The sequence below is a fragment of the Oenanthe melanoleuca genome, chromosome 5 (assembly GCF_029582105.1).
Source record: "Oenanthe melanoleuca isolate GR-GAL-2019-014 chromosome 5, OMel1.0, whole genome shotgun sequence".
NCBI classification, from domain to species: Eukaryota; Metazoa; Chordata; class Aves; order Passeriformes; family Muscicapidae; genus Oenanthe; species Oenanthe melanoleuca.
Window position 1 is genome coordinate 58812301 of NC_079339.1, and position 16512 is coordinate 58828812.

General features: G+C 44.8%; 1 protein-coding gene across 3 annotated transcripts in view; it reads left to right on the forward strand.

Moving 5' to 3' along the window:
* MAP4K5 (mitogen-activated protein kinase kinase kinase kinase 5) overlaps positions 1–15311 on the forward strand; it is a 58855-nt gene extending 43544 nt beyond the window's left edge. For 2 of the 3 annotated variants that reach the window (XM_056493014.1, XM_056493015.1), the window contains 17 exons: positions 359–403; positions 1329–1371; positions 1920–2130; positions 2637–2734; positions 2811–2852; positions 3506–3590; positions 3714–3793; positions 5048–5108; positions 6042–6156; positions 6289–6347; positions 7604–7707; positions 8069–8246; positions 9343–9411; positions 9829–9921; positions 10475–10545; positions 10786–10841; positions 12231–15311. In XM_056493014.1, the coding sequence (XP_056348989.1) occupies positions 359–403; positions 1329–1371; positions 1920–2130; positions 2637–2734; positions 2811–2852; positions 3506–3590; positions 3714–3793; positions 5048–5108; positions 6042–6156; positions 6289–6347; positions 7604–7707; positions 8069–8246; positions 9343–9411; positions 9829–9921; positions 10475–10545; positions 10786–10841; positions 12231–12318 (1498 nt within the window). In that variant the 3' untranslated portion in view covers positions 12319–15311. The remainder of the gene's footprint in view (positions 1–358; positions 404–1328; positions 1372–1919; positions 2131–2636; positions 2735–2810; positions 2853–3505; positions 3591–3713; positions 3794–5047; positions 5109–6041; positions 6157–6288; positions 6348–7603; positions 7708–8068; positions 8247–9342; positions 9412–9828; positions 9922–10474; positions 10546–10785; positions 10842–12230) is intronic. The other variant, XM_056493016.1, reaches the window with a different exon arrangement.
* Positions 15312–16512: the final 1201 nt, after the last annotated feature.

Here is a 16512-nt window from a genome sequence, read left to right on the forward strand (position 1 = left end):
TTTGTCTATATGTATAAATAAGGAAACTTCCCTTTAAAGGCTTTTCTCCATTTGTCTCCCAGTAACTTCCTCTGTTCCTTTTTTCTCTTTTTATATTGTACTGGTGTTAGACATTTCAACAATATTAGAATGCTGAGTAGGGAAATGAAAGCCAATGGTTTGGAAGAGAGATGCAGTGATTTTTAAGGGGTAAGGAGAAGGAAAGGACCTTACAGAGTGGAAAAGGGCTGAGTGCAGAGAATTATTTGTTTTGGGAAGGGCAGGGAGATGCTTGTTGTGAAACTCAGTGACATCAGGGATGGGTTGAGTTGCACGTGTCGACCTCAGAGCTCTTAATTTTGTAAACATTCTGCCTTAGGGGACTGCTCACAAAATTTGGAGATGGGAGTGAAGATGTTGAAGAGTGAGTGGATCTCCTTGCTGTACAGTTGCTCTGCTCCAGAACCTCTTCCCTCAGAATGCTGCAGGAGGCTTTGGCACTCACAGAGCAAGGGCTGGCTGCTCCACCAGGGCTAACACACACTTGGCTCCTTCCCTGACCCTCAGGAGAAATCCCAAAGCTCTGCTTTCTGCCCTGCTCTCCTTCCTGAGTTATCTTACAGTCCCTGTGGAACTGTCTAATACATAAAACCAGATTTTACATTGATTAATCCATTGGCCACAAGCGAGGCCTGGTTGTGACAGGATGATCCTGCCCAGCTCAGGTGTCCAAATGTTTGTCTGATCCAAAAGCAAGGCTGCAAACTGGAATCACAGAATCCCAAAATGAATTGGTTGGAAGGGACATTAAAAATCATCTTGTTCCACCCACCTGCCATGGCAGGGACACCTCCCACTGTCCCAGGCTGCTCCAAGCCCCAATGTCCATCCTGGCCTTGGACACTTCCAGGGATCCAGGGGCAGCCACAGCTTCTCTGTGTCAGAACCTCCCCCCCCCTCACAGGGAAGATGTTCTTCCCAATATTTCACCTAAATCTCCCCTTTTCTATTTTAAAACCATTCCCTCCTGTCCTGTCACTCCAGGCCCTTGTCTAAAGTCCCTCCAGCCTGGGATCCAGTCCCTGAATGTATTTTGATTTACAGACTTCAAATATCCTTCCCCACAGATTGCTCTATAATATAGGTATTTATGAAAGAACAGGAGTTCATGAAAAACCAACACTTCTAATGAGATTAATGAGCTTCCCCCCTGCTCTGGCATTTCTAGTTTAACCCTGTGTGTGTAAAGCTCTGCTCTGCTTTTCTGTGCCTCTGGTTCATCTTGTTTCCAGTCCTGAGGGAGTTCTGGCTTTGGCTGAATTCAGACAACTCTGTTCTTTCCATTGCAGATCAACACTAAAGCGAGCTGGGCCGCCCCCACTGCCTCCCAAGGTGAGAAATGTGGGATTTAAGGGCTTCAGCCAGACTGGGATGGCCTCTTGTTCTGCATTCTGCCTGTGATACTCCATCAGAAAGGAGCCTCTGAAATTATTCTGCTGTCAGATGGTTTATTTTCATAGAACCACAGATCTCCTGGAAGGGACCCACAGGGATCATCCAGCCCAGCTCCTGGCCCTGCACAGACACCCCAGCAATCCCACCCTGGGATCCCTGGTGTCCAAACACAAGCCTTGGGAATGTCACCATTCCCTGGGCAGTGCCAGCACCTCTGGGGGAGGAACCTTTCCCTGAAATCCAAACTAAACCTCCCCTGGCACAGCTCCAGCCCTTCCCTCAGGTCCTGTCCCTGCTCACCAGGGGGCTTTTTATCTTTCTTATATTGTGGTGCCCAAAATCACACACACATTACAAAAGCTGATACATTTTTATGTAGCAGCAGACTGACTTAAGTTCAACTTGTTGAGTTTTATTCTTTCCAGGTGCCATTCCCAATTCCTCCCATTTCCCAAGTAACCATTCCCCTCTTTGGTTCCTTGCAGCCGAGGATGAACAATTACCCTGAGGAAAACCTCCCAGATGACAACAGATGCCAGACAATAAAACACTTCCCAGACCCCCAGAGCAGAGCCCCAGCAGCCCATAGGAGACAGAGCATCCCAGTTTGTGGGCCCCAGGCAGATTCCTGCCCCATGGGGATGACCAGCAGCATCAGCAGCCCTGGATTGCTCACAGCCAGATACAGCGACCTGGGTGAGTGCCTTACCTGTCCTAGAGCTGCCTGGCACCTTGGAAAAGGAATTACTTCCAGTTCCTGTTCCCAGTAGATAATATTTTAGAACAAGCTGATCACAAGGTGAAGTTTTCCATTTTCCATGTGTGGTTTTTATTAGAGCCATTGCCCCATGGTGGGAATGTTCTTCCTGAAACAAGGACACTCAGCCAGTCAGTCCCATTACTGTGTCCCCTGCAGGAACAGGAGAAAAACAATGAATGTGTGGGGAGGACCTTGTCACAGCAGAAAAACAACGAATGTGTGGGGAGGACTTTGCCACAGCTTTATTCTCAGTGGGATTTGTCCCAGGGACTATTTGGATAACAGTGGAAGTGGACACTGTGCTGGGAAGGGTTCAGCTACCTGAGATGTGGCTATGGAATGTCAGGGCTCACTCCTCCACTCCAGCTCAGCACAAGGAAGGAGAGATTTTCTATTTCACTGTGTCAAATCAGCTGCAAACCATGTCTGGACTCCTTTTCAGGCAATGGGAATGGGATGCTGAAACACATTGAGGAGAATGCAGAAGGACCTGGACAAATCCCTCAGCTGCCACGGAAAAAGGAGAAGAGAGATTTCCCTGTAGGTATTGGGACTGTGGGGCTGATGTCACTGTCATGCACAGGAGGGGTTTTATGATCTTTCTTTCTTCCCACAGAAACCAGCAATCAATGGTTTGCCTCCAACTCCAAAGGTGCTGGTAAGAAATCCATGTGCACTGGGAATTAGGGAAACCTTCTCTCTCTGGTTTATGCTGCAATAAGGCACCAACTCACTTGGGGGGATTTTCTGCATCTTGCAGCTTTTCCAGTGCTGAATCCACAGTATTTGTTTCCATTTTTTAAGACCTTCCTGTCACTATTCAGTCTGGGTGTGAAGGTTGGAGGCTTCCCTGACTCCCTCAGTTGTGCTCTCCAGAGGCAGCCCCTGCTTAGGAAGAGAAATGGGAAAAGGTTGTAGTGATGAAAAGCTTTTGCCTGTTTTCCCTTCATGTGCCATTTTATAAGCACTCAATATTCATGTTTCTTATATTCAGTAAATAATAGTCAATAATATTATAATACAGAATAATTTAGATTGGAAAAGCCCTCTAAGATCAAGTCCAACCATTAACCCTGCACTGCCAAGGCCACCACTGAGCCGTGTTCCTGGGTGCCAGATCCACATGGATTTTAAATCCCTCCAGGGTGTATTGTTCTTACCCAGTGGGTACCTAAAGTTGTTAATACCATTTTGAGCCCTCTTTGTATTTTTGAATGTTCATGAATTCAAATTAAAAGCAGTGAAAGGCTGTGTGTGTTCAGCTCTTCACACTCTAAATTTGTTTCAGGTTTCAGTTTTGGTGTCTTTCAGATGGGAGCCTGTTTTTCCAAAGTCTTTGATGGTTGCCCTTTGAAGATTAATTGTGCAACTTCATGGATACATCCAGATACTAAAGGTAAAGTTATGTTATGTTTGGTGGTGACTTTGGGAAAGAAAATAATTTGTGAAGTTATTTTAGGTTTGCATTTGAAACCTCCCAAAGTAGGAGGGGAATAATCCCTTTCCATTGATTTTTCAGACCAGTACATCATCTTTGGCACAGAAGAAGGGATCTACACTCTGAATTTGAATGAACTCCATGAAGCAACCATGGAACAGGTGAGTTGTGGTGGGCTGAGCACACAGAATAGATTTGGGGATATTGTGGAGCAGTGAAGTTTGGCACTGGAAAGAGAAGGTGGATACCAGTCTCTGGGGCTTAAATTATTCCCATCAAAGCCAATAATCAAAACCTGAAAATTACTTGTTCCCTGACCTACCTGTGTTTTTTAGTTGCTGCTTGTGTGACACTGCTGTCAAATCTTCCATGTCCTTGGAGAACAACTCCCTGCCCCTTCTCCCTCCATTCCATCCCCACTAGATGGCACATTGCAGCTCCCTGAATGCAAAGCCCTCTATCATTTAATTCAGCTGCTCTTGTTATCCCCAAGAAGCTTTTCCTGGTTTCTCTAACCCTTTCCAAAGCCATTTCATACAATCCTGATCTTAAATCTGGTGTTTCAGAGTCAAGATGTTCTTGGAACTTTGTTCCTCGTGTGTTTTCCTAAATTATTTCATCTAACAGTCTTCTCTGGGCTTTTCCACATGATTTTTTATGTCCCAATGAAAGGTTTGTTATGCCAGTGATGGGTAGGGAGACCATTCAGTGCACTTCAAGCAAAGTTTCCTTTTCCATGAGAGCATTCCCAGCTGGCAGGGGTCAGGTGTGACCACCCTAAACCTCACAGACTTCTGCCACACTTGTTCCCACTTCCCTTTTATCCATTTGATGATTTCTCCCCTCCAAATGCATATTCTGGACTGTTTCTCCAACTTTTAATTCTGGTTGCATCTTCCAGAGTTCTTCCTGTCTGTCCAAGGTTAATATCTCCCAGTTCCAGGAGGATATTTTTATTCCATCTGTAGTTTTTCAATGGAAACACTGGATAAACCCAAAGCTATTCCATTAAACAGAAAATTCCTGTAAGATACTCAGCTTGAATCCAACCAATTGGATCTTTTCTTTCTACACTTTCTCCCACACCTATTTTCTTATTTTGCATGTGGGAGAGGCACACAGGACAAAGTGTTCTAGAATGATGGGATGGTTTGGAAGGGAACTTAAATCCCATGCAGCTCAGCCCTGCCATGGCAGGGACACCTTCCACTATCCCAGGCTGCTCCAAGCTTATTCCAGTAATCCATGGTCTGTCTGTGCAGTACTAAGGCTCCAAAACAGGGAATAAACAGAAAGATGGGATTTTCTCCAGTGTGGATCCCTGCAGGAATGGTGGAGGTGGAACAGGCAGAGAAAATCACAGTTATAATTCCTGTATGTTTGTATTAATGGAATTATTTTCATTTTTTTCCCAGTTATTTCCTCGAAAGTGCACCTGGCTGTACGTTATCAACAACACCTTAATGTCCCTGTCAGGTGAGTGCAAATAGAGGGGAAATGATTACAATTATAAATAAACAGTTACAAATAAACAGGAACATTTCAATTCATGATTGCATTTGGTCAGTCTGGAGAAGAGAAGGATCCAGGGAGAGCTCAGAGCCCCTGCCAGGCCTAAAGGGGCTCCAGGAGAGCTGGAGAGGGACAGGGGACAGGGATGGAGGGACAGACACAGGGAATGGGACACTGCCAGAGGGCAGGGATGGGTGGGATAGTGGGAATTGGGAATTCCTGGCTCTGTGGGTGGGGAAGCCCAGAAATAGAATTCCCAGATTTGCTGTGGCTGCCTCTGGATCCCTGGCAGTGCCCAAGGCCAGGTTGAACACTGGGGCTGGGAACAACCTGGGACAGTGGGAGGTGTCCCTGCACATGGCAGGGGGTGGAATGGATGGGATTTCCAACCCAGACCACCCTGGGATTCTGTGGTCCCAAAACAAAACCTGTGTCCCTCTGAAGGAGGACAAGGTGGCTTTCAGGTATTGCTGATGCAGCAGTTTTGCTGCTTGGGTTTCCTGATTCCTGGGCAGTCAGTTGTCCTGGAATAGAACATCCAGACAGGAATGAGGCACTGTGCCATGGAGGCTGATGGTAGGACTGTGCCCTGAAACATGCAGGGTTTCTGTAACACTTGGTTTATAGATAAGGTAATATCCTAATATAATTTATTGCTGTTTTATAATTACAATCTTTAAAAAATGTTTGCATACAACTAACTGTAATGAAATGAGCTCAGATCTTCTCTATATTCATTATTATTTTTATCTTGTTTTCTTTTTATTCATATCTGGACTTGACCTACCTGACACCTGTTTGTAGAAGGTAATTTTTCCATACTTGCATTTTCCTGAACATTGCAGTTCTGTGCTGGAGGAGTGGCTGAGATGCCAACTGTGCCTTTCTCTCTTACAGGGAAAACATTCCAGCTCTACTCCCATAATTTAATAGCATTGTTTGAACAAGCCAAAAAAACAGGATTAGCTGCTCATATTCAAACCCACAGATTTCCTGACAAAATATTACCAAGGTACAAACCTTTCACTTACAGATAATTCTTAATAAGTGAAAATAGCCATAAATTGTGTTGGTGCTGTTCAGTTGGTGCATGAAGGGCCCTGACTTCTGTTGCTGATGCATTTTTTGGTGATTATTATTCCAGGAAATTTGCCTTAACAACCAAGATCCCTGACACAAAAGGATGCCACAAATGTTGTATAGGTGAGCAGACAAATCCAGCTTTGCCATTTATTCCCCTGCCCTTTGTCCATGGACAAGGCATGTCTGAAACTCATTTCTTTTTAATAAATTTAAGAGTTCTTTGTTCAGAAAAAAGGCTGAGGGAATTGGGGTAGTTCAGCCTGGAGATGTTCCAGAGTGATCTAATTGGAGCATTTCAGTGCCTGAAGGAGCTACAGGAAAGATGGAGAAAAACTTTTTACAAGGGATGGAGTGCCAAGACAAGGGGGGTGGCTTCCCACTGCCAGAGGGCAGGGTTAGAATATTGGGATTCAGTCCTTCCCAGACTCCTGGCACATCCCCAAACAGCCTTTCTGCTTTGTCACCTTGGCTCCAAGTGTGACCCAGTCCCAGTTGTAGTGAGGAAAACTTGAATATTTTCCACCAAGAAAGGATCAGTCGGAATAAAAGTTCTGGCAGCCTGAGGAGGGCAGAGACACAAGTGCAGTTTGAAGGGCACAGAAGGGGTTAAAGCTTGGGCTGCCTGCAGAATGTTTGTCCTTTCCAAGACTGGGCCTGGTGCTGTTTGAAATCAGAATCCTGGAATTATCAGGGCTGGAAAAGCCCTCTAAGATCATCCATCCATCCCCCAGGTACATCTGCAGATTGTGCCTTTGCACCCCTAAAAATGAATATAAAGCTGCACACTTGGAGATCCTGTTCAGCTCATCTAAAGTGCCCACAGCATCCACACCTACAAATAATTCCTGAAATCAGACTGCTCCTGTGTCCAGCTGGGCTTCAAAAACAACCCCAAACCCTGTCTCATGTATTTCAGGAGCTGTCAGAGCTCCCCAGGAGCTTCCCACCTTCCCTGCCTGGGAATTTATTCCAATAAATTTATTCCAGCCTGACCCTGAGCTGTCCCTCCTGGCTCCCACAGCCCCAGGCACAGGCACTGCAGCTTTTCTGCCCACTCAGCCTCTGAACTGGGACCTTAGGAATGCAACTGGTTATTAATTAAAGCTGTAATTGAATTTATCTGGAATATGGCACAATATTAATCACTGTGGATGTTGGGATGGGAAGCCAGAAGGCAACAAGTGGGAAACTGATGGAACAAGAGGGGCTTTAAGGTCCCTTCCAAGCCTAATCATGCCATGATATGACTTTATAATCCTATTTCTTAACTAATTTATAAAGATAGCTGTAGGGTTGGTTTTTTTTCAAGTATTGAACTTGCAGGGCTTTAAAATTGATATTTTCTGGTTTGTTTGTTTTTTTTTTATTGTATGTAGTACGAAATCCTTACACAGGCCACAAGTACCTGTGTGGTGCATTGCAGTCTGGAATTGTTCTGCTCCAGTGGTATGAGCCAATGCAGAAATTCATGTTAATAAAGGTAAGCATTTACTTTCTGTTGAGTTGAATAATTATGCAGTTGTTGAAATAACCTTTCCAGAGTTTGTGATGGAAAGTTCATCCCAGGCTGGTACCATTTGTGGCTTGTGAGCACTTGAAAATCTGGCTGGACAAATTTTGACTCAGAAAACCTTGTGACTGAAGTAATTTAAGTAATATAAAAGTCATTTAAGAGCTGGATCGAGCCCAGCACTGGCAATAAAGAGCCCATGATCCACTTCTGCCCAGCTCCAAAAGCAGTGAAAATTCTGTTTATTTCTACTTTGTGCTGTTGTTGCAGAGTCATTTCAAGGTAAAAGCAAATTCACAGAGCCCTGATGATTTTTTTCTTTGCTTTCCAGCACTTTGATTTCCCCCTGCCCAGCCCTCTGAACGTGTTTGAGATGCTGGTGATCCCAGAGCAGGAGTATCCCATGGTGTGTGTGGCCATCTCCAAGGGCACAGAGCCAAACCAGGTGGTGCAGTTTGAGACAATCAACCTGAACTCTGCGTCCTCGTGGTTCACAGAGATCGGGGCAGGTGAGGCCTTGGCCCCTCTCCCAGGGTTTGGGAATGTTGGAGATTCCTTCCTTGGAGCTGTTTGGGAACCCTTCAGCCTCAGCAGCTTCTCTGCATGGAGCAGATGGAAGATGATCCCACGTGGGGAGGGGCTGGGGACAAGGGAGGGAGGGACAGGAGCAGGGAATGGCTTCACTGCCAGAGGGATGGGTGGGAGATTGGGAATTGGGAATTCCTGGCTGGGAGGGTGGGGAGACCCTGGAATAGAATTCCCAGATTTGCTGTGGCTGCCCCTGGATCCCTGGCAGTGTCCAAGGCCAGGCTGGAGCAGCCTGGGATGGGGGAAGGTGTCCCTGCCATGGCACAGGTGGAATGAGATGGGATTTAAGGTCATTTCCAATCCCAACTATTCTGTGGTTCCCTGGTTCTCTGCTGTGCACACCTGCCCACAAACTGTCCTTACAAAACATCTTTTATTTCCTAAATTTCCTTAAACCCCAGTCAGACCCTGCTGGTTGGGTTCTCCTTTGTGGTTCTGTGCTGTTTCCTGGATCCTGCTCTTTCCTCTCCTTTCCTGCATAAAAACTCCCAGAAATGGATTCCTGTCCATCCTCCAGCCCCTGGGGGAGGGTTGTTATCTTCAGCTGGCTCTTAAAAAGCAAAGACTTGGGTTATTTTAAGTTGATATTTTGCAGCTGCTTTTCTTTGCCTTTGTTGGATGTACATTTTTACCTTTAAATGTTGCTTTGTAGGAACAACTTCATTAGCAAAAAGTAGAAAAAAAATCTATTAAATTAGTTTATTATCATCACAATAATCTTTCCAGATGTGGGTTTATGGGAAAAGATTGGGGTTTTAGGAATTTTTGTCCTTTTGTTTATTCTGGTGCTTCTCTATCGAGGAAGCTCTGCTGAACCATAGCATAAAATATGTTTTATCCAGTAAAAGTTGTGTTTTCCTATTAAATACCTGCTTTGAACAGAGAGGTTTGTGCTTCTCCCAAAACATTCTGGGATCTTGGAGCCTTTAAAAATCAGAGTAACCAAAAAGAGTTTGAGGGGAGGCAAAGTCTCTTGATGTGATATAAAATACAAAATAATCTGTTTTTTTTCCCCAGGCAATCAGCAGTTGGATGCCATTCATGTGACACAGCTGGAGAGAGACACTGTCCTGGTCTGCCTGGACAGTGAGTAACACAAAACTCTTGGATAACTCACTGACCTCGTGCAAAACTTGGGTTGCCACAGTTGTTGATTTGAACTTCACCACAAGTTGTTTTGTTTTGTTTTTTTTTTCTCCCTGCATTATTAATTTGTGTTGTAATATTTCCAGAAAGATAGTTTGGATAAGTGGGATTTCATTCTGACTTTTGTAATTCCACTTTCCCTCTTCATGTGTGCATCACTCTGTCAGTGTAAATCCACCCCAAGTACAAAGTTTCCTCTGTTTATTTTGATAGAAAGATGCTCTTGGTTCATTTTAGGCAAATGCTGTAGATGTTAAGTTTGGGGATTTCTTTGTGCCTGAAAGATTAGATTTGTATTTTACACTTAAATCCTTTTCAGCAGTGGCTTTTAATGCTGATTTTTCTCTTTCTTTTCAGAATTTGTGAAAATAGTGAATTTACAAGGGAAATTGAAGTCAAGCAAGAAATTGGCTTCTGAGCTGAGCTTTGATTTCTGCATTGAGTCAGTGGGTGAGTGATTTGCTGCTCTGGTGTCTTCCAGGGGTTTAAGGACTCACTGTTGAAAGCCTGACTGGTTTCTGATCATTTCTATAGCAATGAGAACAAAATTTGGGCAAGAAAAAGTGGTTTAGTAATACATAAATCTGTGTTAGCCTTCTAAAAGTTAAGATATTATTTCAGGTAATAGCACAATCCATTTTTTAATAGTCAGGATAATAATATTTGAATCTAATTCTCAAGCTGCTGTCTTTAGACTAGGACAGGAGCTTTTTTTAAACTTGAATTGTAGCTGTCAAACAAGAATTTCTGCTGTAATAAACTCCCAAAATCACAGAATTCAATCACTCAGAGCTGGCAGCACTGTGCTCTCTCTATCCCTGAATGGAAAACTCCCATTTTCCATCATTCATCTGTTTTGAAGTAACTAATAATTCAGGTGATGTGACATTTCCAGCAGCTTTGGTTGGCAGTGTTTGTTTTTATTCTTCCTGAGGGCTTTTCCAGAGGCCCTGGGAGAACAAGGAGCCAGGGGATGGGGTGTGACTGTGTCCCTCCTTTGCAGTGTGCCTTCAGGACAGCGTGCTGGCCTTCTGGAAACATGGCATGCAGGGCAAGAGCTTCAAGTCAGATGAAGTAAGTGATCTCCAGCCTCTCCAGTTTAATTCCTCCTGTTCTTATTTACCCCTGGATCCTTTGGCTTCTCTCTCTTCTTCCCAAGTGAGAATGTTCACATTCCACCACAGTCATCAATTTATCCATTTCAGTCCTGTACTTTGCATTAAATTGCATTTAAATGTTTCTTTCCTTCCAGCTCAGACCACTAAATTTCCTTTTGCTGCTGAAATGGATCTGAATATCTGCATTTTTCTGCAGGTGACCCAGGAGATATCTGATGAAACCAGGGTTTTCCGCCTGCTGGGCTCAGACAGGTAATCTCCCTGCAGAAACAGAAACCTTTTGTTTTATTTAAACCAGCTTTTCTAGTTCCCAGCTGGGCCTGGCTTCCAGCCCAGCACAGCTCTGTCTGTGGGCACCAAGTGTCAGGGAGAGAGGAGATGCTCTTGGCTCTCAGGGTGCCCAGTGCATTTCTGGAAGAGCCTTGGATTGTCCTGGTGAGCTGGGAATTGCCTTGGCAGCACTCAGTTAAAACAATCTTGGCTGATCTGGAAATAGCAGAACAAACTAGAACTCACTCAGGTTTTAATCACAGTGATCCAAATCCACACATTATCCATAACATCCAAGAGGTGCAGCTGTCCCAAGTGCAGCCTGAGCAGAAGCTGCCCCAGGCTCCAGGTTGGACATGTTCACTTGTGCATTCTCAGCCAGCCAGGGGGATAAATGTAGGAATAGACAGGAGTGAGTCCAGCAATCACTTCCAGCACAGAATCCCAGACTGGTTTGGGTTGGAAGGACCCTAAAGCTCATCTTGTTCCACCTTCCACTAGACCAGGTGGCTCAGAGCCTTGAACACCTCCTGCTCTCCAATCCCTGATCCTCTGCTCCCTCATCTGGCCTTGGAAGTGCCAAACCTTTGGGTTGTATTTTCCATCTCTGTACAAATGGAGCAGGAGTTTTTCCTGCCATCCCAGTGAGGTGTGGAATCACCTTTTTCCCTTGGATCAGTCTAGAACTGCTCAGGTCTCAGGTGCAGAGGTGAGGATCAGGGACAGAGGCTCTTCAGAGACTTCATTTGAAAAGTCTTTGTGGAAAACTAAAAGCAGAAACAAGTTTAATCCTAAAAACAACAGAAACTGGTGCAGAGAAATGCTCAGTACTTGGGAGGGAGGGAGTGGGGGGGTCAAAGGCCCAGCCACTCCAGCTGATGGTCAAGGTCCAGCAGTGGTCAGTGTGCCAAGGCAGGGAGAGAATAATTTTCCAGAGTGTCCCACAGGAACATGATCCAGCAGGATAAAGGCAGAGATGGGGTTGAGTGATTCCTGTGAGCCCTTGAGGTGATAAATATTTAGGAGGGAGAAGAATTGTTGAGGTTGCTTTTCAGAAGATGTAGGAGGGATAAACATGTGGGCTGCAGATGATGGGATCATGGAATTATAGGATGGATTGGCTTGGAAGGGACCCTAAAAATCATCCAGTTCCAACCCTTCAACTAAATCTTGTTCTTCAGTGTTTTTATCAGAAGTGATGCTGGAAAATGAGGGAAATCTTTAACCAGCAGGGTTAAAGAATGAAATACCCAAAATATTTGAGGGAATCTCTCTCTCCAATGTGTAGAAACCCTGAGTTTCCTCCTCAGGAGTTACACCAAGAGCTGGTTTTTGCTCCTGACTGTGGATCCTGTTTGTGTTTGGTTGCAGAGTGGTTGTGCTGGAGAGCAGGCCCACAGAAAACCCCACAGCTCACAGCAACCTCTACATCCTGGCTGGACATGAGAACAGTTACTGAGACTCAGCCAGCAGAGAGCAGAGGGAACTGGCCACGCTGGGACCCAGGAACGCCAGGAAACCAGGACTTGCCCTTTCTCGTCTTGACACCGGAATTGTGTTGGTTTTTAGGGTGGGAATCAATCCATTTTTGCAGCTGGGAACAGCTGGTTCTGTCTCTTGCCACTGTGTGGTTGGTTATATCGAGTTTGCTTAATAAAAGCTGAGATAAAGAGCCCTTTACTCATTAGTTCTAGGGAAACAGAGCCTTGAAACATGTTCTGCAGTAAAGGTGCCATAAACTGTTAAATATTTCCCTTCCCTTGGATTTTCCTTTTATTCTGTAGATACAGATCTAGTGCTGGCTGTTGCCCTGTTTTATACTGAGTCTTATTCTTAATAAAACAAAGATTTGTGTAGGAAGTGAAAGTATCTGCAAAGCTTTTTGGTTTTAAATCTGCCATTGGGTATGGCTTTGTATAATAGACTATTTAATCCTTATTTATTAATCTGCTGCTAGATGGGGTAATGTCTAACTTTTAGCAAAGGAAGGTTGCAGAGCAGCTTACTTTTTTTTTTTTTTTTTTACAGTTGTATAAAGATTTGATTATTCTTTTTCCTTGTAGGGATGTAGTGCATTACTGAGGGGTGTGTTACCGTGTTGGGTGATCATGTAAAAAAAAATGCAGTTTTGTACAACAAAATATTTTGTACTGATTTTTCTGCCTGCAGAATTGCCATAAAAGGGATTTTCTTACTTCCTAGATGTAGGGTGTGTGTACACAAAGTAGAATATTGATATCAGACTTGTTGCTCCTGGGTGGCTGTACAATATCCATGTGTGTGCGTGTGTGTGTGTGCATGTGTGTGAAGTTGCCTGGCAGTGTGTATTTTTTATATATATATTTATACATATATATATAAAAATGTACAAAACATATATGCTTTATTTTCATAAATTAGGGATAAGCCTTGTGACATGAAGTGGAAATTGTAGCAGGTCATCATCCTTAATGAATGAAAGTATCATGTAGCCGACTGCCCACGACGTGTGGTTTATTTATGCTGTTCCAGAGGGGGGCCTGGAGCCACAGCTGAGCCTGAGCAGATTCCAGCTGCTGAATGGCTGCTGCCCCAGCTGGGACTATAAATAAACATGATAACAACCAGTATTCTATAGCCAAGCTTTGATCACTTCTTGGTCACCTGCATTTTTTCCCTTTCTCTTTCTCCATTGAAGAGTCGCATCGGTTCCTTTTGTCTTCCTCATTAATTAAAATTCTTGAGGTACCATTAAATATAGACTGACTCCAGGAGAGCATCTGGTTTTACTACCTCACATTACCCTGCTGGCTTTGATGTGAACACTCCTCGGGCAGGTGCAGTAGCAGCTCAGAAACATTGGAATTGAAGGGTTTTTTAATGAAATGCCTGTTCAGCTCCTGAGATCTGCTGCCTAGGAAGGAGAGGCTGGAATTCCCAGGTCATTTGAGCAGAGCAGGAAAGGTGTGTGACAGCTGGGAGTGGTTTGGTGCTGTGTTGGCTCCATGATCCATAATTTAACACAGAGGGAATTGTCTGGGCCCACGTGATGGCTCAGGGACGTCTCACTACTCAGGACAGCTGCAAGTTGGGAAGGTCCAGAGGGGAAAACAGCCCTGCACACATTTAGCATTTTAGCCACTGTCATTCCAAACTAGTTCTTGCTGACTTGACATCCAAATCAAGTCAAGCTTTTCAGTTCTGACACTGTGTCAAAGCTTAATGAGTAGTAAGTGTACAGATAAAATTTGCAAGTCACTCCACAGAGCATGAAAAATGTGCTTTAAGGGTGGTCAGCTGGAATTGGATCAGCAGTATTAAAAGCAGGACGTGATTTTTGTCTTTTAATGGAGTTCTCTGGTATTGAAATTACTTTTCCACATGTAACAGTGACTGGTGATTAACCTCAAATGGTGCCACTCCTGGTCTTTAAAACAAAAATTAAGGTGAAGTGAAGCACCAGGTGTAGATATTGTAGAGCAAACACTTTTTAATTTACCTCATTCACTACAGAAGGTAATTTCAGCTTCATCTTTGAAAACACTTAAAGGAGATCTTTAAAAGACTAGAGAAACCTGTAAATAAAATCTGAATATTTATGGGGAATAACTGGAGTAAATAACTCTTAGGTCATGGCACTGTCATGCAGAAATAACGAGCTGAAAGTATTTTTCTTTGACAGGAATGGCTGGTATTTTGCTGGATCATAAAAAATAAACTTAGGAAAGTCCTAATTTAATCAAACCTTTTTTAGCTGTTGAAGCATTTCTAATGGCATGTTGTGAAATGCTTTCTGCTGGTTTCATAGACAGTGGCATTTTTTGGCATGATCTGCAAGATGCTGTTTCCTAGTGTAAAAAACCTCACTTTTGTTCCGTACCACAGAGCAGATTTGTGTGTTCCACCAACCTCAGTGACTCTGATCAGTATAATTTGTGTTTGTTTAATTTAGTCTGGCATTGTCTGTATCTCTGTTTTTGTGGAATTTAAACCAGGCTTGAGAAAGCCTAACCAGAGGGAGTTTAGGGGTGATGAAGCAAAAGCTTGCTCAGCCCTTCCTTCCTCGCTCATTTATCAAAATGTTAATTATTGGATGCACAAGGTCATGTACCCGACTTGAAAGCCTTAAAACAGGCTCCCAGAGCTCTTGGAAGTACAAACAGCATGGGAAGAACAGTCTGTGGGATTAATCTCTTTGGATTTCCTAACCCAATTCCTTGCAAGTGAAAAATACAGCAGGAATTGTGGTGACACCTCTTTAAAGAGGAAAGGTACAAGACATCAGGGAGCCACGGTGTCTCTGGATGGAAAGGACAAGACTGGGAGACTCTGAAATGTGCTTTTTTTACCTTGTTTAGTCGTTAGGTGTAACTGAGACTCATAACTGCACTCGTTCAGTTTGTGTAACCAGGCTTTGTTCCACGGGAATTTCTGTTGCAGTTCAGTCTATGCCAAATAAACTGCTTTATTTGATCTGTGCCGTGGTGACTCGCTGGGAACAATACCTTGTCAGAGGGATGTAGGGAGGATCCAGCCGCTCTCCAGGTTTTGTGGCTGCTGTGGGAAGGGCCTGGCGCCGCTGTTCTCTGTCCTGCAGACTGCTGGGAGCCAGCAGCAGCTCCCACGGACAGCACGGGGAGAAATCAGAGGAGCGGGGACAAATTATCCCTGCCAGTCACCTGGGAGCAGCAAGGAACCACTCAGGAGTGGTTTGGCTGGAAGAGCAGAGGCTGGCTGGGAAGAGAGCAGGGGCTGGAGGGTTCAAAAGGCTGCTTAGAGTTGGAAAACACCTCAGCAGGATCTAGAGCAGTTTACACCTTTCCTCACACTGGCTGTTTGCTGCAGGTGCTGCACCTGTATCCCAGATCTGCTGAGGTAGAGGGAAAAGGAAGTTTAAAAAATTACATCATGAATGTGCCTTTGGGCAACACAACTGCAGGTAACTGGCAGTTCTATTTATAAATAAATATGTAGCAATATTCCTCCTCTGCAGGAGATGGGTATCTCTGGGGGTCAATCTTGGCAGCTGGAATGTGAGGACTGCCCATCCCTGATGAAGAAAAATAATGAGTAGATCTTTGTTCTGAGTTGGGAAGCACCTCGGGGAAGGATTGGGGTGGGAGGAGGCATGAGATGGAGTCCATATTCAGATGTAATATTGAAAGCAATCACCAGCACAAAAGGCCACCTTGGTCAGGGGATGAGGATGCAGGGACCCAGATGGAAAGAGAACAGGATGCTCAGGGGTGGAAGAACTCGAAGGAAGAGTCTGGCTGCTGGCAGGACAGTGACAAAGACCTGAGATTCTGGAACCGTGCAGTGGGAAGATGTTTTAGGGAAAGCTCCAGGTGCCAAAGGGAAATGCGGGCGCTGCTTGAGGCTGTGGAAGGATGTTCCCTCTTCCAATCCGTCAGCAAAACGGAGTCAAACCTAGCGATCCTCTGGAAAGGGAGAGAGGGACAGATACAACACGATCATGACAGGGGGGTTGGAGCCGGATGGTCTTTAAGGTCCCTTGCAACCCAATCCATGAGTGACTCCATGAACACTGCGGGGCCATGAAGGCCGGGGGGGATCGTGAGGCGCGGAGTCACCGTGAGACCCCAGCAGCTGCCACGGGGATCCCCCGCTCTCCCTCCCTCCCTCTCCTCCCCCGGACCGCCCCGGCCCTGGC